This window comes from Nipponia nippon, unplaced genomic scaffold, assembly GCF_047370975.1.
Source record: "Nipponia nippon isolate SJK-2023a ecotype South Korea unplaced genomic scaffold, ASM4737097v1 scaffold_24, whole genome shotgun sequence".
Taxonomy (NCBI): Eukaryota; Metazoa; Chordata; class Aves; order Pelecaniformes; family Threskiornithidae; genus Nipponia; species Nipponia nippon.
In genome coordinates this window covers 7,826,055-7,849,453 of record NW_028262341.1, presented here as the reverse complement: position 1 = coordinate 7,849,453, position 23,399 = coordinate 7,826,055, and the positions used below count along the sequence as shown (strand labels likewise).

At 49.9% G+C, this 23,399-nt stretch overlaps 1 protein-coding gene across 2 annotated transcripts in view; it reads left to right on the top strand.

The window, feature by feature from the left end:
• Positions 1-22,978, top strand: part of PAX5 (paired box 5) — a 139,963-nt gene extending 116,985 nt beyond the window's left edge. For both annotated transcript variants that reach the window (XM_087761422.1, XM_087761423.1), the window contains exons 9-10: positions 13,962-14,048; positions 22,587-22,978. In XM_087761422.1, coding sequence (XP_087617548.1) covers positions 13,962-14,048; positions 22,587-22,663 — 164 coding nt within the window. In that variant the 3' untranslated portion in view covers positions 22,664-22,978. The remainder of the gene's footprint in view (positions 1-13,961; positions 14,049-22,586) is intronic.
• Positions 22,979-23,399: the final 421 nt, after the last annotated feature.

The window sequence follows — 23,399 nt, the reverse complement described above, 5'->3', positions numbered from 1 at the left end:
TACAAAGGGTTTCCTAACAGATTGTTTCCTGGCCTGCTCTCAAAACCAGTGGTGGCAGTGGCTCCCCAGGCGGTGTGCCCCTGATGTGCTCGCCGTGAGAGCTCGGTGTCCAGCCAGGACGCAGTGTGCTGCAGGTGAGGCATGCTGCTGTATCCTCTGCCCTCCATGCGTTCCCTCCTGTTCGCTCTGGTTTTGTCATTATTGACAGCTGTCTGTTGGTGGAAACACAATAACAAAAAGCTAACTGTAATTAGGAAGCCATGAGGTCTAAATTAGTTCTGATTTTGGAAAGTTGTGGTTTGGATTAGTGAAGCAGAGCTCCAACAAGCCAGTTAAGGTGCCTGATGTCCTGAGCCACAGGCATTGCCTCTGATGTGGGAAAGCATGACTGGAGCTGACCCAGACTGGCTTGTGCTAGCAAGGCTGAACTCAGCCCCTTGCTTGTGCTGGTGTTTCTCAGACCAGAGTAACAGCTGTGTCAGAGCACACAAAATGCTTTATCATTTCTGAGCATTCAGCTTTTTTACGCTTATGTCTCCTTGTGTTATGTCAGTACCCAGAGTTTAAAAAAATTGGAGATTACAAAAGCATCACGGTTATGAACAGCAAGTTGCTGGAGCTTTGAGCACTGTGGCGTGCCCAGCATCTGTCACGGCTGCCAGTGGTGGTTCGGGCGTTGAAGCAGCTCTGCGCCTCACGTGCTGGGTGCGTGCGGGAGCTGGACCCAGCCACCAGAATCAATCAGGCAGTTTTCTGACAAAGTGTGTTCGACTATGAGCACGCGCTGAGATCCCCAAAGTAAGTGGAGTGGAAAGCACTTCATGGCCCGTTGTGTCTGTGAGCAGGAGTGCTGTATTCCTGCTGCACCGCACCACGCGAGGAGTGCGTGGTGTCACCCTAAAGGCAGCAGCTGGTAGGAGTAATGGGAGAGCAGAGTCTGTATTCCCATCACATCCGAGCTCTACAGCCCAACTGCCAAGAGCTTTGTTGTGTGGTGGGTGCTGGGGAGGATGCAGTGTCTTTTCTCCTGGGCGTTAGCCCTTCTGCCGCCCACGTTGAGCACCCTGTGGAAGGGTGGCTTCTTGTGCGTCATCCCAAGCCGGGGTTTCTGCATATACTGAAAGATGTGTCTGGCTCTGGGCGACAGCCTGAGGGGTTTGATACCTGCCCAGCTTCATGCTGTTAGGAAGCACTTTCCAAATTGTCCTGCGATGAAGTGGATGTCTTCTGCTTCCAGCATTTGTGTGGCCAGGGTAATGCTGGAGACCAGGTTCTGCACCCAGGCACCCCCAGCTCCCCACACCCTCCCCTTTGCCACTGCAGGATGACCCGTGCAGAGGTTTTGGGGGGGGTTGCAGCCATTCTCCTGCAGAGCATTATTTATGAATTCAGCCTTTTTACCACTCAGTGGACTTGTTTTCTGAGACTGTAGGCTTGATTTCTGTGTGATGATTGCTGAAGGGAGTTTGCTTGCAGTTAGGACTGTTTGAACATAGAACATCTGCCCTGCAGGATACTCCAGCGCTCAGAACTGATGTCTATGGCACAAATTGAAATTAAATATTTTTGAGAATTAAGTATTCCCTTTCCAGGAGTTTCTGGACACATTGAGACTTTATCAAAACAAGTGAAAGTGCCAAGACTTTACAAAAGATTGCAGTGCAGTATGATGCAATGTAATATAATCAGTGCAAAAGAAACAAAATGGGGTAATGGAAAGAAAACCAAATTAAGTGAAAAATTTTAAGCAAAATGACATGCCTTAGTGAAAATGAAGGAAGGTGCTCCAAGGACTGCTGCATTTCCACAGCAGAACTTTCCTCTGAAAACACATTTTAAAGTGGAGGCTGTTAAACTGTAGGAAGCAGTGTTTGTGTTGGAAAACTGTTTTGTGTGCACCCTTGTCGGGCAGGTGTAAACCCCTGCACAGAGGGGTGCAGGCGGGAAGAGTCTGAGGACGTGTCCTGCGTGCCCTGCTTGCAGGCTGTCTGGCGGTGCCAGGAGAAGAGGGACAGCCTGGATGGGGGAGTGAGACGTTTCCAGAAAGAAGGATGCATTCGCTTTTTTCTAGCAGCAAATATGGCACTGGGGCACTTTGATTGCAAATAAGTCATCTGTCACCTGTGACTAAAGTAGATTTGGGATCAGGCTCTTCACTGACTGCAAAATAAACTGGGAAATTTAAATGTAACCCCCTTAATTCCTACATAAAAAGACTAAAAGCAGCACTCTGGTCCCGACTCGGTGTCCATTTAGCAGCAGATGCACTAAATCCCATCAGTCTCAGGTAGCAGCAGCAAAGGTTGCTTTGCCAGACAGATACTTTGTCACAGAATAAATAACTTCGAAGTGTACACAGATATTTTACTTACATGGAGAGAAGTACATGGACTCCGCGGTGGGATAAGCAGTGCCTAGGTGGGAGAAGGGCTGCTTTCTGTGTTGGTGAGAGGCACTGGGCACAGGGTGACGATGCTGCCCCGTCTTCTCTTCCTCCTGCCAACCTCCTTCAGCACAAAGGAGCCACCTCAGCCCAGGCTGTCTAGTCTTCGATCTTCACATTTACTGAAGTCAGGAAATGTAATGCCAGCCCTCAGCAAGGAGCCTGGTCCCGAGTGGAGGTGTGCTCTGGGCTGTTGGGACGCCTGGGGAGCCAAGGGTCCCCCCCAGGGGATGTGCCACAGGCAGGCATGGTGTCCTCAAGCATGAGCCTGCTGTGCATGGGAGGAGACGACCCGTCCGTCATCCCTTCCCCACCACGTGTTCTCTTCCTTGGCACAACTTTTGGCTGATTCAGCTGGGTCAGGCCAGGCTAAGCAGCTGCAGACATTACTTGGAAATGGCTTTGGCTACAAAACGTTTGCCAGCAGAGCATCCGTCCTGCTGGAGGACCGAGCTGCCACGCTCCTGGAGTTTGACCTGAGATCGGCTGACATGTTTTTTCTCTGCATTAAAAGGATGACTGTAACGTGGATGCGGTGTAAAACCAAAGCAGTGCTGTGAAAATCAAGTGAGAAATTATCTGTCTTCTGTCACTCAGGCATTCATTTGCATTGTGTTTGGTGTCAGAAAGAAAAACTGACATCTCTGGGGCTGTGTCTCTGTATTTCAGAGCTTGCAAAAGCTCCACGTGATGACAGAAAGAATCAGAGGGGGAAAGCAGACCCTGCTGACGTGCTAAAGCCCCAGTCCAGGGGTGGCTGAAGCCTGGAGTCCAGCTGAAAACCTGGTCTTGCAGGCAGAAAGGCTAAGATGCTGAGGTTTGAGTGGCTCAGTTGGGAGTGCTCATCCACGCAGGGGGTTTACAGGAGGACAAGAGACTTTTCCATCCATTGAAGGTGTTGCCACCTCGGCAGAAAGGGCAGGACCCGGCTGTCGCCTGGTGTAGCTGGAGCCGCTGGCCTGGTCCCAGCTGAGCTGTGGCTGGCCCCTGGCGTGGTCTGACGCTGTCACTGAGGATGGGGACACCAGCAGGGTACCTGAGAAGATGCCGGTGTGGGAGGATGCTCCCTCAGCCTTGCAGATGCTTTCCTGCCCCCGTTCATACCTGTGTTTGCAGATAATTGAAGACTGCTTCCATGTCAGCAGCAGTGTACTTTTATCAAGCTATCAAAATGCTTAATTTCCAGACTTCACAGTTTCCACGCTGTAGCTGTGTTATTATGGCTTGTAACATTATATCTGCTTCTGCTACTAGCTATATTACTTGTGTAATTCCTGGAAGTAACTACACATTACATTATCATTATGAAGGCTGAAATTATCAAAAAGGCTAAAGTGAGGACGAAGTAGGGTGTATTTTCATCTGAACCAAATGCAACATTTCCATTACATAGTTTGGAGAATTTCATCCCACAAGATACTTGACACTTTTTACACCAATTTGGGATGAAATCGTATTGTAAAGTTTGATATTTTCTGTGAGAGGGAAGTTTTCCTTTTCATCCCACCTGCGCTACCAGCTGGTCAGTGCAGAGTGGAGAAGATGAAACGGTGCCTGCCCTTGTATGCTGTCAGGCTGCACGCGTGCAGATGTGGAGAGCCTGGGTGCAAGGGCAGGGAGCGAGTGACGCCCTGAGTGGATGGATGGCGCTCCATGCCCCTCGTCCACTCCGTGCCCCTTGTCTTTCTTGGGTGCGGGGTGAAATGGGACTTTGTGAAGGTTGCAGGCAGCCCCACAGACCAGGCTTGGGGAGAGCTGTGAGCTGGTCTGGGGCGAGCAGCTGCAGCAACTGGCACAGAGCGGCACTGCATTCCTGGCCCCGCGTCCGGCAGTGCCGGTGCCGAGGCTCTGTGCATCACGAGCGTGGCTCGCTGGGCTTGGTATCGCTGTCGGTGCAGCTTCTCGCTGCTGGGTCTGCCCGGGGTCCCAACAGGCTGCATGCCGGTGGCTGGTAGAGGGCAGATGACTCTGCAGGGGGGAGCCAGGAGAAGGAAGGGGCAAATTCCTCATCGTCATTAATTGCAATGCCATCTTCTATGCAGATGAGTTGGGCAGTTGTCCTCCTGGTACAGGGAGATAAATCTCTCCTAATGCAGTTCCAATATGGTTGCTCTGTGGCACCACCTACCTTTGTTGTATTAAAGTTAAATACCTTTGTGTACAAAAGTTTAAAGTGCATAGCTAAAACCTATGTGCTTGCAGTAATTGCAGATGTAAATCTTTTTGTCATCCTGCAAAGACTAGGTGAGGTATTTCATAAATATGTCAGAAGCAGCATTAAAATTTTATGGCAGGCAGCACGGGTCGAGAATAGTACAGTGACTTCACAGCAAGGTACGTCCACCTTAACCCACAACTCATTAGTCATTGATGGGATTTCTGTGCCTTGTAGCTTCTTGGAAATGAGGTAGCGTTACAAAAATCTGCATGTTACTGTTTTCTTAAAATATGACAACCTACTCAGAACCGTTAAAAATAAAATTGTACATCTTTGAGCAGGTGCTAGTTAATAGAAAGATAAAATAAGGAGGAAATACTGTCCGATCTGTATGATCATAAAATTATATACAACCTTCATTAGAAGTTAATTGGTAGTCTTGATGGGACTGGGAACTTCGGAGTGACGTTGTCTGAATGTGACCAAGTGCCTTCCAGCTGCAACTGCAATAAACTTCTGCTTGACTGATGTGCAGGAGAAATTAGCCAGTGTACAGGCTAATTGCATTTTGAAATCACACATGTGAAAATTTGGGTGATGGTTGCACGTAGACCGTTCATTGAAGGGTTAATCAATGACTACAAGGCGTTACAGACATGAGTGGGATGTGCTTTTGGTGAGTATAAGTGTAGTGGTGGAAGGGGTCATAGATGATGATAACCTATCTATTGATCTGCTGGATTCTTACAACGGATTTACTAGTGGATTTATAAGCCTATTTTTCCCTACGTGTGTAAAGGGCATGCATGTACCTGTGCGTGTGCGTTGGCAGATCTCTATGTCGGTGTGTGTCTGTCCATACACGTGGGCTGTTTTTGTGCCTGTGCACCCTCTGCTCCCAGGAGGAAGCTGCTGCTGACGGTGCGGTCCCCGACATCCCAGGAAAACACTGCCCGAGCCTGCTGGTGGTGGCGGGCTTCCCAGCACCCTCGCTGGTGGATCTGTGTGCAATACCTCACCTGCTAATGGCGCAAACCCCGTGCCCTGCTCGAAGCTGGATTTTGCCCCTAGCATCACTTCAGCCATCCAGGCGGGTGGCTGTGATGGTGTCTGTAGGAAACTGAGCGTGAAGGGTATAGGAAGCATTTTTGGGTTCCAGTCAGCAGGTTGTTCTTTCTGCTTTTAGGACAGAAATGAGCTTTAACAAGCAAAAGGTATTTCACTGTTTGTTCAGGTTTGTTCAAGGAGGGTGTTGTGGGTGCTCAGCTGTGGAAGCAGGGTGCTGCTTACACTGCTGGCTGTGGCAATTAACAGTTATCGCTGCCTTTCCTGGCTGTTCTTTCAACGAGCGGTACAGATGCTGTCTAATTAATTATATGACATTAATAGCACTACCTGGGATTCTGTGAGTGACTGTGTACTCATGGTCGGCCAGACTTTTGCAGTACATCGCAGCTCCAGGGGCTCTGTCTTGGCTACAGCTGGACAAAATTTTTGACATAGTTTTATATCATTGTGTTTAAGAACACAAGCAGACATTTAGTGGGCTCAGAACTTGCTGTTTGTCTTTTTTCTAATTGAAAATCAAGAAGTGAAGGTTTTGTTCTGTGTAAGGAAAGTTTTACTTGAAAATAATTTGTGAGGGCTGTTCTTTTGCTGAAATCTATCACTTTCTATTACATTCTCAAAAAAACCCCAAACCATATTAATTGTGCAGAAAGCATTTCCCCTTTTCCATTTATTAACGCTTTATTCAATTCTTTCTTGTGGGAATAGATAAATTGCTGGATACAATGCCAGGTAACCAAGGGTCCAGAGACCAGGAGCAGCTTCCCATTTTGATGCAGAGAATCTCAGGTGTTTTCAAAAGTAGCATTCTTCTTTCAAAACTGCTCATTGAAGACGTTTTCCAAAATGGCATTTCTCAGTCCCCTTGGGAAAAGTTTCTTTTTCATTAAAGCTCCTTCCAACCACAAACCACGCCAGCCCCAGTGTTGTGCAAGCTCAAGGTGTGCGTGATGCTGAGCGTCCTACCATCCTGCCGGCATCCTCCGTTGGCCGCCAGCGGGGCCGGGGCAGGCAGGGGCTGTGTGCCAGGAGGACGCTGGGCTCTGGGCTGGAGCAAATCCCCCAGGGACTCCTGCCAGCTCCTGGGCACTTGGCCCCCATCCCTGAAGGGAAAGCCAGAGGCAGGCAGCAAGCTCCAGCTGTGGGTATGTCTGAGGGAAGCAGAAAGAGCATGGCGCCTGGTCCGTGCCCGCTGCCCCACTGCCCTCACCCTGCCGGCACAGGCAGGGTGTGAACCACGGCTGGCAAGCGGTGAGAGGCAGCCGGCAGGCTGGAGGTCATGCCTGGGGCTGCTGTCCCTTCCTTGCTCTGCTCGGTGTGGGCGTATGTCGCTTTGTGGTGGTGCATCCGTCGCTCAGAGGACCTGGGCATGAGGGTGGCATCAACACCTGCAATGCCTGTATGGCCCCCTCACCCAAGCTGCTGTTCCCTTCCAGAGGGATCTTGCTGCAGCAGCAATTGCCCTTATGTGTTGGACCCGTAATTCGTCCTGGTGTGGTTTCTGATAATGCAATCTTGAGAAAATTTCCCAAGCCTGCTCTTCAAAGACTGGCCTATGAACCCTGCTTGCTCGTCCTGGGATTTTTAGCTGGTTATTACCCCGGGTATTTTCACTGAGATAAACTGGGCAGAACATGACTGGCTTTTGCTTTATATAGTGTATTTTCCTGCTCAGCTTCTTCCCAGGGGGAACATTGTTTCTGAAATACACATTTTGTTTCACTAGGGCTGTGTTTTGGTAATTTTTCCCTTCTGTTTTTTTGTAGCGTGTGGACTGCTTGGTCTAGAGCAGGCAGATTAACAGCTAGGTGGGCTTGGTCTGCAGAGCAGAAGGCAGAGTTATCAGTGTTCTTCCTCCTGTGGCACATCTGTGGACAAAAAAAACATGAGGGACCAGGAGAAGACCTGGCAGATTACTGGTGGTCAACCCATGGCGTGCCCTGGGTTTCCAGTTCCCCGGGTTAAATACAGCTGATATTTACAGACTAGAGCAGTGTAAATCACTGACTCTTCTGTTTGCTAATAAATGTTAAAATCGGGAGAAAGTCCAAGGTTCAATCAAAACAAAAAAAAACAATAAAAATTATTTTGGACTTTACTTCAAAGATAGTTTGTTTTCCAGTTGAGATTTTTGAAATTTTTTTTTAGCCTCAGTGAACTCAATTTGAAAACTTAACAACTCTCTGGATTTAAAAGAAAAAGAAAGATTTGTTTGGAAAACATCTGATATTTTAAAAAAATTAAAATACAAGGCTCTTTTTAACTGAAGGGCTTTGTCAAAATTGTCACAAATTTGCAAAAGTCTATTAGTGATGTGAAACCACTTTTTAACTTTTTAAGCAAGTTTTAACTGAGAGGTGTTTCCCAGCTCCCCTGTACATGGAGAAAACTTCGAAGGGAGTGAGTTTTGTGAGTCACGGAGGCTGCAGCTTTCCAGGCAGGGCTGCAGACCTCTTTCTCTCTCACCCTGAGCCACTACGACGGCTTGCTGCAGAGAGGCAGATTCACTTTACCGAGGGGAAAATATGCCGTTGTTCTCTGCGGAGAGGCCAGACCGTTTTCCTTCTTTTCTAAGGTCTCTCACACTCGTTTGTCACTCTGACTTTATGCGAGATGCTGCCTACGGCTGCTGGATCATGAAGCAATCTCTCAGGCGGTGTCGGCATGCAGTGCGAAGTGGCTTCTCCTTCTGTCCTTTGGTTTTTATCCACCTCCAGTGCAGGTGATGCCTGATCCTATTGCACACGCGACTTGTGTAATAGATTTCAAGGCTGCATTTGGATAGCCATTATTTGACAATCTTAGTCAGTGATATGCAGGCTGCTTGGATGCATTTGTGTGGCTCAGTGCAGTGTTTAGCCCTGCTCCCCATGCAGTCAAGCATATCTTAGCTACCAGGGTAATGATTGTTATTGGAATTCGCTGAAGAAATTTATGATCCATGTGATTACTTCCACAAAAGAAAATGATAGAAAACAAATAAAAGTCATGAGAATGTTAATTTTTAAAAGTTACAGTAAGGTCCTTTGCCACAAGGGAAAAGTAGGGACACCTGTAGCCCCTGTTGGGAGGTTGGGGTGGAGGGGGAGAGGGTTCATCTGCAGGGGCCCAACTTAGGGACAAGTACAGCAGATTATTTTTAAACTTACCCAGGACCCCAACGAGGAATGGGCAAGGTGTTACTATTCTTGGCCAGGACTCTTTTTTCCCACAGCCTACCGTTCTTGTCCCTCATGCAGCTGGATTTATTGAACACTGTTTCTCCTGGTTTGTTTTAATTTTCTGCCAAACAGAAGGGTTAAATAGAACACTGTCCTAAACCTGGAGCTTGGATGGCAAAAGGACCCAGCTAATAGGGACTAGTGGAGAAAACCAGTGGCTGGGATGAGTCCAGCAGGAGCGATGGCACAGCTGCGCAGTTGTGGTTGCTCTCCCCATTGGGTAGCAGCGGCTCCCGCTGGTGCTCGCCGGGAGCTGTCGCATGGTGGTGGCAGGAAGGAAGGCATGTTGTATCACCAGCACGTTGTACCACCTGCATGTTGTATGACCTGCAGCCGGACACAACTGCTCACCCCCGTGGTCCTGATGGCTTCTACTCATCCCAAACACGTCTGCAAAAGCCTGGTATCTGAGAAAACGCAGTGAACAGTGCGCAAATGTTTGTCTGCCTTCATGTAGCTGGCTCTGGTTGAGCTGTACTGGCTCTGGAGCTTCTGATTGACAGGGTGTTCTGAGATTCTGGGGACTGGAGCAATGTGTTGAACTTAGAAGTGACATATAAAACTTCTTTGTTGAGTATTTGTTCAAATTTTGCATTTCAGTCCAAAGGTACCAGCAGCTGGTTAACAAGCATGTTCCATGTTTGACTAGGTTGCTAGTTTCTGCTGGTGTTAAATACCACATGGTCCTCAGAAGACAAGGCTAAAGGACACATTCATTACTGTTGTGCTCCCTAATAGGACTGCAGCCAGGTGCTCTGTGTGATGAACAGTGGTAGTGCAGTGGCAGTGGCCAGGCTTTGGAGCAGGGGCCCAGGGAGGATGTGAAATCTCTGTCTTGGGAGATTTCCACACCTAGGCTGGACATGGCCCATGTCAAAGCTGGTCCTGCTTTGAGCAGGGGTTTGGAGCAAATAACCTATAAAGGCCCCATCCAACTTACATTACTCTGTGGTTACAGCATCCATGTTTAAAAAAGATGGCAAATAATTTGCATCCCCCTCCCACCTGCCAAGATCCAAAGCTGGCTGAGATTGACTCTGGGTCTGTCCCACTGCACAGCCAGCCGTCTGATGGCGTCTGCTGTCCCTTCTGCCTGCCCGCCCCATCCTTCTGCCTTTTGGCAGGGGAGGAGGGTTTCCAGTAGCCTCCTGCCCTGGGTCCAGCACCGGTGCACAGAGGTGCCTGCATCCTCCCCCATCCCCTGCAGGGGCAGTTCTCTAAAGCCGTGGCAGTTTGAAAGACATCATGAAATCTCTTTCTTCATCTCTTGGTTCTTGAGATTTTTAAGCTCATGCTTTTCAGTTTTTCTGCACATGACAAAGGAAACTTGCAGGGAGCTTACCTTAAAACCAGAGAGACTGGTAAACATGAGTTGATAGTCCCCAGAGAACATGCTGCAGAACGGACAATGCAGTGCTGCAGAACAGATGATGCTGTTCTGCCTGCAGCAGAGGGTCCATCCACCACCTTCAGACTCTGCATCCACCCCTGGGGCTCACCCCATGGGCAGGGGGCTGTGCCTCTGTCCCACCGTCTCAGGGTGGAGCGCATCTCCTAGGATTTGCTGCTGCGTTGTAGCAGCAGTATTACTGGGAATTGTTCTTCCCTCCTCCCCTTTACCTCTGCTTCTGGTGGTGACAGGGGGGTCTGACCCCTTTTGGGCTACAGCCACATAAAGCATCGTGGCAGTGTTGAGTCAGGTCTGCAGCAAGAGGTGGGATAACTATGGCAGAAGCCATTGGTTTCGTGCCTTTGTGTCTCAGTGATGCCAGAATTACTAAGGAGGGGGCTTACCGTTTCACCCCTTCCTCGCGGCACGGACAGGCACTGTGCACGTGTGTGCAACACACCGCACGTGTGCGTGTCCCTGGGTGGCTGATTCGTTGTGTTTTTGAATGGGGCAAGGGCTGGCTGCTAAGCAGTGCTGTCAAGAAGTGTAGCTGATGGACCTTGGAATATCTGGTGGAAATCACAAGGCATTCATGCAGCATTCATTCATCTAGCTTAGTTTCAGTTATGACTGTACTATTTGTCTGCCCAAGTGCTGCGATGGTAGTAGCAGGGCTTGAGACTTTCTCCCCCACTTCTCCTTTTCCCCTCCCCTCTCTCATATTTCTTTTCTCTCATTTTCCTTCCTGCCCCCCTTCTCTCTCTCTTTTTTTTTTTTTTTTCTGCAAGGCTGATGGATATGCAGAGTATGTTAAGAAGCAAGCAATACTGTCACTGAGCTGATGGTGCTCAGTGACTCCTCAAGCTCCTGGCTGGTCTGTACTGCAGGAGCTTGACACCCTGACCACTGAGGCATAAAAAACAGAGAATTGGAAGCCTCAGCCTGACAGGCACCGGAGCATCCCCCAGAGAGGGTCCACGATGTGTGTCTGTGTGTGAGTGTGGGGAGGAGGGCAGTGGGGATGGTGGGGGAGGAGAGCAAGGCAGGAGAGGATGAAACAATGAAATGTCAGCCCGTTCCCACCCGCAGCCCTGCCGCAGCGTTGATGAGCATTTAGAAAGCGCTGCTGCCTGTTCAGCGGCATGCGCAGCATCGCCATGGGACGGACCGGGTCTGTGCAACCTCAGGAGGACGAGAGAGGGGAGCAGTGGGTGCGAAGGGGAGGAAGGGAGAGTGGTGGGACAGCTGAAAATGAGGGATTGTCCTGTCCTCGGATGGGTACACGTGCCCTCCCTCGGGCACAGCTCTCACAGGGGTACGGCAGCTCGCTGCTAAATCTCTGCATTTCTCATGGCCCTGTGGAAAGGAAGAGATTAAACCATTGGGACAGGCAGTGCGCAAGCCTCTCCCATAGATGAGGCATCCACAGGATGAAGGGATTTTTGTGCAGCATACACTGGAAGGAGGACCTGGCCATGAGCCTTCAAGGACTGGGGAAGATCGTATCACTCACCCATGATGTTACCAGCCAGTTTGCTGCCCATGCGCTTTGCAGGCTTGGGCAAACACTGGTAGGGCAGAGCCAGGTCAGAGACTTGTTGGAAGCCGAAGGGATTTGGGAAAAGAGCGAGAGCAGGGAGGGCTCTGGCTGAGCAGACAGCCTCAGGTGTGGCAGTGGGGAGGCAGAAGGGACCAGAGAGGAACCACTGTGTCCTGCCAGAGGGAGCTTGCTCCCTGGCTGGCAGAAAGCAATGGGGACACCTTTGCCAGTGGCCCTGGTACTTCGAGTGGCTCCTGACGTCTTTTCTGGCTTTGCCATCTTCACCATGCCTCACTCTTCTAGAGTGAGCACTGTCACGGAGATAACCTTCAGGTACTGAAGTCTTCTGTCATCCAGGGCAGGGAGCAGAGGGAAAATGTAGGTACGATGTACTTCACCAGGAAGAAAGGTTTGGAAACAGCTCCATTTTCCATGGCTCATGGTGAACTAATACCAGTCCTTGGAAGTAGTAATGAAAACCTGCTCTGACCTTGTGCAGAAATGTGGTCAAAACAGCAAGGCGTGCTGAGCGTGGAAGTCCTTGCTGCTGATGACTTCAGACCTCATCTCATTGCCCTGTCCATGGACACTGGGTTGGGCGGGAGAAAGCAGGTCGAGGCTGGTGGTTGCAGTCCTATGGGTCTGAAGGGCTGCAGGGAACAATGAAGGGTTGTTAACGGAGACCCCCTGGAGCAAACCAGTGATGGGTGGCTCTTGCCATCAGCACATTCAGTGTGTTTACTGGCGTCCTTTGTTGTAGGCTGAGAGGCAGCTCATTTTTACTGAAGCAGCATCACGTGGAGACCAAGCTATGCTGGACCTGACCATAAATTTTATCACCAACCTGCATTACTTCTGTATTGGCAGAAAATACCTTTGCAGGTGGCCACAGCAGCTGCCAGGACTGCAGAGCTATCGCAGGCGAGAGCTCTCCCAGACAGGCAGCGCAGTGGGGTCACACCACCTTGACCAGAGCATCATCCCCTCTCCCCTGGGTCAGCAACTCGCCAAAACTCTGTCCTGAGCAAGGAGGCCACTCATGGGCCCGGGGACTCGGATGTGATCCCCAGGGCAGGTCTGTGGGTTGTGCCAGCAGGGACTGCTGAGCCTGGGGAGCTGGAGATGTGGCGGTGGGGTAAAGGCAGCTCCTGGGTTTGGGGCAGGGGCTATGCCAGCACTGAGGACCAGAACAGGCGAAGGTCACAGTGAGCATCTGCTGCTGCCTGGCTGCCCTCTTCTTCTCTTGCCATAGGAGACCTACTCTTTCTCCTGCCATGCTGTGTTGTGCGTGCATATATTTGTGTTTGAGAGAGGGAAAAGGAGAGGAGGAGGAAAGAAAGGAGGAGAGCGGGAAACTGTCATTCGTGGAAGATTTCCTAATAAATCAGAAGCAGTGTTGGTATTTGCATGGTGGTGGAGCTGGGTTCCCTGCCTAGGGTCAGAGCCCCATGGTGCAAGGCTCTGTCCTGAAGAGCTTGCAGCTGAAGTATGAAACGGGAGGTGACATGTGAAGAGAAAAAACAGATGGGGAAAGCGGGAGCTGGTGAGGAGATAAATAGCAATAGCTCTTTGAGCCTTTTCTGTGCCTTTGTCTAGAGGGTTTAAAGCCATCTGAAACTGATGCAAGCATCACTCTCCTTGGGTTGCAGCAATGGACAGACATCTGGGACCAAGACCATGTTCTCTTGTAGAGCCTGGAAGAGTACCCAGTATCTAGAACATTAGCTGGTTCATCTTCTGCTGGCAGAGAGCCTGTCTGAGCAGCCCTGTCCTCGTATTGTTTCTTCCCCTGAGCGCTGTAGGGCTGTGAAGGCAAGGGCCAGTCCCGTCACTGTGTCTCAGACTCTTTTATCCATCCCTCCTCGCTGTCTTGCTCCTGCAGCACAGGGTGCCCGAGAAAATCCCACCAGCTCAGCAGGCCTGGGCTGCAAAGCAAGAAGGACACATAAAAGATGGCTGCACCCATTTATTTAATAATTTGCCCATCCATATTGCCCTTCCTCAAAGAGGGTAGCCAGTAGTGCTTTGACTAAGGCCATCACTGGAGCACAGTGCGCACTGAATAGCTCCTTTCCCCCAAAATGGTAACTGTGGTCTCAAATCAAATGATCTTTTGTTTTGTCTTTTTCTCTTTAACTTAGGGAGCGACTTTTCTGGGAGCCCGTACAGCCACCCACAATATTCAACGTACAATGACTCATGGAGATTTCCCAACCCTGGACTCCTGGGTAAGTTGCTCTCCCAGCCTTGGGGGCTTGGTGCAAGCTGTGCCCTGTTTTCAACCTAGCAGCAATTGCCAACCGCTGAGGTGGTGGGACGCGTGTCCTGGCGCAGTCCTGAGTCGCCATGCTCGGCCCCTGATGTCTCCATCAGAATGCACAAGTGCTCTTGGTTCCCTTTGCCAGCAAGAAGCCCCATGCCCCATGCCCAAACCTCTTCTCTTCCCCTTTCTGCCCCCTAAAATCCTTCCATAGACGCAAAGTGTTGCCAGAAGGCAAGAGCCCCATTTTTTGAGGATGAGGAATCCTGTTCAGACAAAACTTGGGGTGATTTATCGGGAGCGCCTGCTTCAGGGAGATGCTAGGTTGCTTACAGCCAAATGCAAGCCCCGTTGCTCCCCATGCTGTTGTTTCTTGCTTGTTCAAGCACTTTGCATTTCTCCCCGACTTCACGTTGTGTTTGCTCCCCAGTTGTGCATTTGCCCAATCCATCCCTCCTGCAAGGGATGGCTGTGCCCACACAGCCTTACTGACGCCAGCATGGTCCCTACAAGCGGTGGGGGGCAGGAGCCCCGTGACTCATGCAGGATCATGGCCCTCATGTGAAGGATAAACATAATCCATTTTACACCACTGTCAAAAGCTGGCCCACTTTGACCTTATATACATGTAGCATTCAGTAATTAGAATTTTTCCCTGCATAATTTGCATGGATGAGGTAAGTAAAATACCAATTAATTGTCATCTCTCAACACAGGAGTAGCATGCCTTAGAGATTTCCAGATTTATGGATGACAGGGCTGTTATATGTGACCTCCAGCAGAGAAATAATTTTGAATTTTTGTCATACTTTTTTCATCCAGTTTCTTTGTTTTAAGTAATTGAGTCCCCATGTAATTGAGCCACCCAGGCTGTATTCATCATGGTTCTTGTCCTTAAACAAATCCTCGGGGAGCAATAGACAGCCTCTGCCTCCCATGCCATGGTGCTGGTATAATGCTGCTATTTGCCGTGCCACATTTAAGGGTTTGTTAGTGCTTCCATCATAAATCAGCGGACAGATCTCCAGCTAATATGGATGGGCATAGCTGCACAAAGCCAGGGGAGTCCCTGCGCTTAAACCCGCAGTTTCCATGGCCACAGCCAGCAGCGCCTGCGGGATTTTGTCTTGGCAGTGTGGGGAAGATGCTTTAGCTGGGGGGAAGAGCGTGCGCCACGCTTTCCTAATTTCTAATTTTGCAACTCCTTTGGAAGCAGGAGAGCTGCTTTAGCAAAGCTCTGCTGCATGGACAGGCCTGGGAAGCCAGGTTTTGGGTGGCTTTTTAAATTTTTCTTGCAAACTGGTAAAGAAACTGGCAGGATATTAAAAATAAATGAAAACCCAGACCCAAGCCTGCCCTTCCCAGTGGAGAGAGGGCTTTTGGCAAGGCTCCTGGGCTGCATGCCATGCTTCTGCCTGCAGGTGCATACCTCCACGGAGGAGGCCATGCACACTGGAGCCGCACTGGAGCCAGCCCAGAGCCAGTCTGAAGCCATCCCAGAGCTCTGTGCTGCCCGACGGGGATGGGCAGTGGCCCTTTGACTCCAGCAGCAGCAAGTTGTGCCCACGACCTTCTTGGCTGCTCGTTTGAGATGATGGGCTCATATAAGCTCTGAGCATGCTGGCCAGGGTGCAGGGCAGGGTAACTCCCCACAGTGCTCCAAAGCCACTGGAGATGGGCAAGTCTGGGTAAGGAGAAGACTTTAAAACAGGTTTGTCAGGAGCCGGCCGCTCTCTGCCAGGACACCTTTTGACTGTGCCATTCTCTTTTTTCCTGGTTCTTCCTCATTTTTTCATGTCCTTTTCGGATGGTACATTTTTGGGGGCAAATTCTGTCTCGTTTTCAACTGTGCGGGAGCTGCGCCATATGAGCACAGCTGAAATGGAGGCATGCTGCCCGCGACAAGGCTTGCGTCTCACGCTGGTGAGGATTTCTACAGCAGTATTTACTCAGCAGCATGCTGTGAACATGTGTTTAAATGAGGCAAGGGCAAAAAGATTTGGATGCTACCATCATCCTTCAGAAACTGCAGCTTTATTGAAATTGAAATGTTTCGTGGTATAATGACAACAATGCTGGCAGTTTTTTGCTGGCAGGAGTTGTTAAAATGTATAATCTTATATTCCTTCTTTTTATCCTCTTCTAAATACTTTGTTTTTATATTTTCAAAATCCTATGTTTCAGTAAACACAGACTCACTGCACAGATAATGTTATATTGCTTTGTATGTGCAATGATGCATTGATTTGGAGTTACAAGACTGGAAGTTTTAATGCATCAAAAAGAAAACAAAATTGGAGGTTTTGTTCTGCAGAAGTCCTAAGGATGAACTTACCATTCAAGTTCAGCCTCGTCACAAAACTAGGAGTGCTGGAGTTTCCTGGAGGGGGATCCCCTTGTCTAACCACTAGTAGTTTTAAAATACCTGTTCCGCTCTGTTCCTGTCATTGCTGCAGGAATTGTTGAGCTGGTTGAGAGCTGGTGTAGCCTGTACCTCCCTGTGCTGCTCAAATGCCCCATGGGCACCATGTGAGAGCTGGGCAGTGAGGTCTTGGTGAGCTGAACCTTGGGATTCTCTTTCATTTCAAGCCTCTCTGTCAGAAAAGCACCAAAAGCAAAATAGTGGTCGGTTTGGAATAGCATTTATTAGAAGTCAACATCATACCATACAGGGCATTGCAAAGGTCCATGACTCAACACCTATGTGGGGAAGCCCAGTCCGCTCGCCCGTGCCAACACAGTGTTGGAGGGCAAGGCCACTGAGCTGGTGCTCCAAGAGACACTGCGAGGTCCAGGTACAGCTGTAGGACCTGAGCAAGAATGTCTCCCTGTTTGGCTGTAGGCTGCAGGTCAGACACATTTCTTGTGCCCTGCAGAGATTCCGCTTAACTGCAGCGCTGCCTTTATCCCTGGGAGCCTGATCCTGCAATCCCTTCTTGGCCAGGGTGTCTGCTAACCCCACTGGTAATTCAGGGCAAGTAGGAATCCTGTGGCAGAGCCTTGAAATCCTGCTGCAAGTCTCCTTGCACACCCAGAGGCTCTGTGTGATGAGCCTGAGCACCTGCAGTGGAGAGGAGGTTAATTTAAACTATATCAAGGATGCTTCCACTCTTCTCAGGAGTATACGTGAGAGCGTTTAGTAATTCTCTCCTGAGAGCAAGCTCTGGCAGTATCAGCCTGAAAGCAGAAACCTTGACAAAATTAATCAGGACTAGTACATGGACTGACACAGTTTGTTTTACTAAGTCCTGCTCCTTTCACCAAGATGAAAGTGTAATACTGTAAGCACTTAACAGCGCCTATGTTCAATTAATTCCCTGTGCTGGCAAGAAAGAGGAGCTAAAAGGAGAGATGCTGTGATTTGCAAGTGGCAGGAAGAAAGGATACTTGGGTTGAAAAATTATTTTCGGGGTGAATAAAGAGAACAGGAATAGAGAGAGCTGAGAATGGTGAAAAGACTGTGGTCATTAGTCCCCAGTCTTTGTCTTGTGAGTATGGAGCAGCAAGGAGAGGCGTGAGCCAGTGTCTCCACGGGAAGGCAGAACAATGCTCTTGGCATGCAGGTGGTGGGGAGTGTCTGTCTGGCCCCAGCAGAGCACTGGCTGCTCCCCATCGCTCCTGTGCCTGCTTGTTCGGGTGCTTCCTGCTCCTCTGCACCGGGCAACCCATTCATGTCTGCCACAGCTCACGTGGGAACTGCTGCAAATGAGTGACTGTGCTGCCTCCTCCCTGGGGCAGTACCGAATGCCATGCCTCGTAGCTCTTGTGGAACTGGAGATGACCAAGCTGCAGTCCTCCAGGGTGGTCAACAGAAGCATGGGCAGAAGAAGTCAGTTCCGTGCTGCAGCTCTGCAGTGTCTTCCTGTTCTCCCATCCCATCATCGGCCCGAGTGGCACCCACACCCAGCTCTGCGGCAGGGGCATGACAGCGTTTGCTGCATGGGGTGGCTCAGTCCCACCCCAACCGCAGCTGGAGTGAGGACAGACCCCAAGTTTCAGAGTGATGTGTTGGGAAGAGGATGCAAACCTTGGCTGCTCATGTGGCATCTGGCTCGGTGGCTGTATCAGGTGTCCCCATCTCAAAGCCAGAAGAGGAGGTGCTGAAAGGGACATCTTTTTCTTTTTTTTCCCCACACTGTGCTGTGAATGACCCGGAGGTGCTACAGTACAGGGATGTACATGGAGGTGTATGCACAAGCGCACGGGAAGCAAGCATGTGCATGCCTGGGTCTCAGTCCGTCACTGTCAGCACGTCCTGGTGCACGTGTCGGTGTAGAGTCAGCTCAACACACATGCTAAGAGCTGGTAACAGCAACACAGTCTAATGAAGAAAAACGATTCAATTTCGTGCTGGCTTGTTGCAATAACTTCTTTACCATTTTTGCTTGTCGCATTCGGCTTGACGCTGCTCGCGGCAGGTTTCGTGTGATGCGGCATCCCTGCTCCCGCCCACACGTGGTCCCTGCGCACTGGTGGGAAGGGTTTGCCTGCACCGTCACGGTGCCGCAGCTGCTGGTGCCGGCATGGCATCGTGTGAGGGCAGGGCTTGGAGCCGGTCGATTAGGATTAGATTCAGTTCTTCTGTGGGTTTCTGTGAAAAGATTAGAGAACAAGTAGGCGCCAGAAATGACTGTGTCAAGAAATAAATTGATGATAGTATGAATTAGAAAGGAAAAACGACAGAAGGACGGACAAGTCTGTTCTGGATGGGGGCATGGTGACAGGGAGGAAGAGTGAGTGCTTTGTGATGTGATGTTTTCATTTTTCACTTTAAATACAAGCTTTTTTGATTTCACTGCTGAAAGGTGAACTGGAAAAATCAAACTCAGAAGAAGTGTAAGGCCTTTGGAAAGCATGAGAGAAATATTGGGCTTTGGTAGCTGCACTGAGTCAGAACAGCAGTGGAGAAAGAGGGAGGGGAAAAGTGAAGGCCCTGACCCCAAAATCCCCCTTTACCCCAAAACCTCGGGGAGCGCTGCCATCTGGCTCTGGTGGCACCCATGTGTCACTCCATGGGTCAGGATGAACTTATTTGGTGCCTCTGGATCCCTTCCCTGGGCTTCCCACCCCTCTGCCTGAGCTGACCTGCTGTGGCTGGGTGCTGGTGCCGGTGCCGGCAGGGACCAGGGTCTCTGCTGGTGGTCATGCCTGGGAGCTGGGTACCACCATTCCCTGCTCCCCATCAACCTAGTGGTGCTGTGGTGAGTGAGGACAGGGTGAGCAGGCCCACCCAGCACTTCATGGGCCTGTGAGGTGTTTTACTCCAAGGTGCTGCCTGCCCTACAGGGGAGATGACCCCCAAGGACTCCCAGGCAGCAGGAGTGGCCATGAGGGGACACGGACTGACAAACTGGGCACCCCTCAGAGTGCGTCCCCCTGTTCACTGGACACAGAGAACATCCCCAAAACCCCAGATAGACAGGGCATGCACATTTCAGTCTGGTGAGCTGTTCAGTTTGCCTTTGCTCATTCAGGACTACCTCATTTGGCCGAGGAAGGCTTCCATGTTTTTAGTTGCTTGAGTTTGGCTGGGATACACAACATACAGCAGTTTATTTTAGGTACTCATGAGAATGGTGTTCACTGACCTTGTGAAGCTTTCGAATATTCTCCTCTGCGAAATATGGTTCCTGAGGCTCGGGCTTGTTAACCTGATGTCCATCCAGCCCAGGACAGTGGTTGTGGTGCCCTCAGCAGATAACACAAGGCTGTCAGCTCTGCACTTATGCAAGTGTAAATGGGATGATGACCCTTTGAAGGGATCTGCTTTGCCTCCATCAATTATGGCTTAAAATACTTACCTTTTAGTTAATAAATGTAGGTGAGATGGCCTCCTGCCTAAAACTTCTGCAAACATCTTTGCAAATGCTTAGCCTGGCCAGTGATTTCATGGACTGTCCTGAATTAGTCACATATGGTAAGACTACCCTTCTATACCTCTGGGACAACAGTCCTGAAACTTGGCTTATCTTCTTTATACCCAGCCCTTTGCAGCTGGTTTGCACGATATTTAAGTTGGGATGTCTGGGGCACTGAGGACAACACAAACCCCACCATGTACAAGCTCCTGTGCTGCTGCAGCACTGACTGATGCAGAAGTCACATTCCCATAGCCAAACCCCATCATTTCTGACCCATTGGGGTTGCAGCAGCAGAGTATCACATGCTTTGGTAGGACTCTGATCATAAGAAACAAGTTTCTTCTCCATGGCTGTGCCAAGGAGTGCATTGCACGTACTGTTCAATAGCAGATGCTGGCTGAGCTCCATTTTTCAGATGTGTTGGCTTGTGCTCCCTTGGAAATGCGCAGCAGGAGTCTGGTGATGAAGCCTGAGCTGATTTCCTGGCATGGTGCTCAGGATGAAAGCAGCCTAGAAGAAAGAGGTGGGCTTGCCTGTGAGATGGATCCTCGTGGATCCGCAAGAGAGAGGTAGGGTGGAAGAGCCCATCCTTGCAGTTGGTGGGGCTGTCTCCTCGGGGTGTCCTCTTAGGCAGCACGACTCATTTTACTGGCCCTGGAAACCGCTCCGGACAGCTCACCGAGGCTGGTTTGGGGAGAGGGTGGAGAAAGCTCTGCATGTTGCAGTTATACCACCATCTTGAGCTGATGGTTAACAGTAAATGTCCATGGGCTTCCTCTTAGAGGCTGACGATGGGATTCTCGCTCTGTGCTCAGGCTTTTGAGACAGCAGCCCTTGAGCAATCACTCGAGTTGTTCTGAAAAGCAAAGCCTTCAGCTGGAGGCTGTGTAAAAGGAGGGGAGGACAGGAGGTTTTCCGGCTTCCCAGGCGGAGGCTTCTTGGATCAGTGCTCAGGGAAGACCTGATGACTGGCGGCACAGGGCACACTGTCTGGTTTCTCCTTCTCGTTCCAGAGGGTGTGCTGGGGCCATGGTCATGGAACCGCTGGGGTGCTGCCATGCTCAGCCTGTGCCCAGGTGCTGGGCGGCCGTTGGACCTACTGGAGCAGGGCTTGCTAGGGTCTGGGTGGGAAGCAAATGGCTGAAAATGCACCTTTCGCTTCACTGCCACTGATGCTTTGCCTGACTGAGGTCTGGTGGCACCACCTTCTCCTGGAGGGGCCCGCTCCACTGCCTCCCTGAAGCTACAGGAGTTACCCCCGCTGTGACAAGTCACGTCCATGGCCATGAAGACCCTCCACCATGGCTGCCGGACCACTGTCCCAAGTGGGGTAAAGGCAGGGAGTTCAGAATGGCCGGTGGCTGTTGGATGGGGTCACTCATGAAACCGGACCCTACAGCCCAGCCTCCTCCAGGACTGTTCCTTGTGTCACTCATCCAAACCTGCCTGGGGGTCTCAGATGTACATGTCTGAGTGCGAGTCCTTCCAAGGGGCTTCTTCCACACTGAGGCGTGTCATGCATCTCATGCATGTGAAACTGCTGGTGACTGGTAGACCAAACTGGTAGTGCCTTGAAAAAGTTTTTGCCCAACACGTTTCTTACACCAAATCAGAGTTGGTTACCTCTCCGGTGCACTTGGAAGGTATTTAATAGCTGGTGCTGTCTGGACAGATTGGTATCTGTCCAGTGATCCTTTGGTGATCACCCAGTCTACCAGCACTTAGCCCTGCAGGGCAGAAGTGTCATTGCCAAAATTTTTCAGGCCTTGTCTTTTTAGATAAGTGCCTCGGCATTCACCAATCTGCAAAGCTTTAAGCCTCACCTGCACAGTTCATTCAGGTGTGTAATGCATGTACTCAATCAAAAAATAGAGCATAATTTGATCAGTTTGAGGCTTAAGTGTCTATTTCAAAAGCTGTGATATGGAGTATCAGATACTTTGCTGGATGAGGCGTTGTTTGCTGGAGGTAGTTGTGAACTACTTTCTGAGTTCAAATTTGTTACCAAGTGAAAGAGTCACCAATATTTTCTGAAGACAATTTTTCCCTTCAAGAAATGTGTTGGATGCCAAAGCACTTTCCGTGGCCAGGCAGAGGCCGGTGCAGTGTCGTGATCCCAAAGCGGATTCAGTAGCACAAACTTGGCGTTTCTTTCTGGAACTCTAAGGTCACTGCTAGAGCTAAGCAAAATCTGGGGGTGTTATTCCCTGAAAGCAGTTATTTGAGAAAAGGGGGAATTGTTGTTGAGTCCAGTGAAACACGTTGAATACTTTGGGGTTCAACCTTCTCCTCCTTCCAAAAGGAGGGGAAAAAAAAATTGGAGAAGTCAGGGTGTTGTATATGTTGGGGCTGGAACATTTTGACCTTCCATTCTGAAAAGTAATTAACTTTTTGGGGGAAGTAAATGAAACTAATGTTTTGAGTGGAGGAAGGGAACCTGGTACCCTACAGCCGGCAGAAATGCAAAGCAACGATAGCACCGTTCTCATGCAGAATGCATGAATGTGATTTTTATTCTAATTACCCAGCCTTTATTGCTGAAAGCCTGAGCTCAGGCTGGAGAGCTCTCTGCTGCCCGTGTCGGCACGCTGCAAGCTGGCACCTTTCCACCTTTGTCTTCCTCACAGTCGTCTCTTCTCTTGCAGGCTCCCCATACTACTACAGTGCTGCAGCCCGTGGGGCAGCCCCGCCAGCGGCTGCAGCTGCCTACGACCGCCACTGACGCTGGAGCCCAGAGCACCAGCACTGACTGCATGCACCGCCTGGGACAACTGCGACGAGTCACCTTGCTGCAACCACGCCAGCCACGCTGCAAGGGAAGGAGAAAGTACCTAGTAGGAACATGCTAATTGAAATTTTGCTCTTTAAACTTGGTGAACTGATCATTGTTGTATTCTTAAAGCTGGTCATGTTGACCGGGTCTCAAATCAAACAAAGAAACAGGAGGAAGCGGTTCTCCTGATGCTCTGTGTGATCAAAAACGCGCGGTAGCTTCATGTCTTTTGCAGCTGGCTGGCTACTGCTTTAATCGCCTGTGGGTGCCACGGCTGTATCTGGGGATAAGGAAAAGATGTGAGCAGCCCCCCTTGGGGCAGCTTCCTCTTGCTGCACACTGAAACAGGCTGTGAGACTCAAGGCAATTTTCTCTTTTTTTTTTTTTTTTTTTTGTGGCAAAGAAAAAAATCAGTCTGCTCAATTTTACACAAGCACCACTGTAAATACTTGCTTGTTTGTATTACTATAAGAGTGGCTTAAGCATAAGCAGCAACATTGTACAAATATGAACTCAAAACGCATCTCAAAATGTGCTTTGAAACTGGTGCACTGATTCAAAGAATTCGGTAAGCTTTAAGCAACTTTGAACCAGGTTAACACTCATTGTGGCTATATTTCGGGCTGATGTTTTTTCTGTATAGAGCATCCTATCTGACAGTCATGTGTGATCATGCTATATGCTG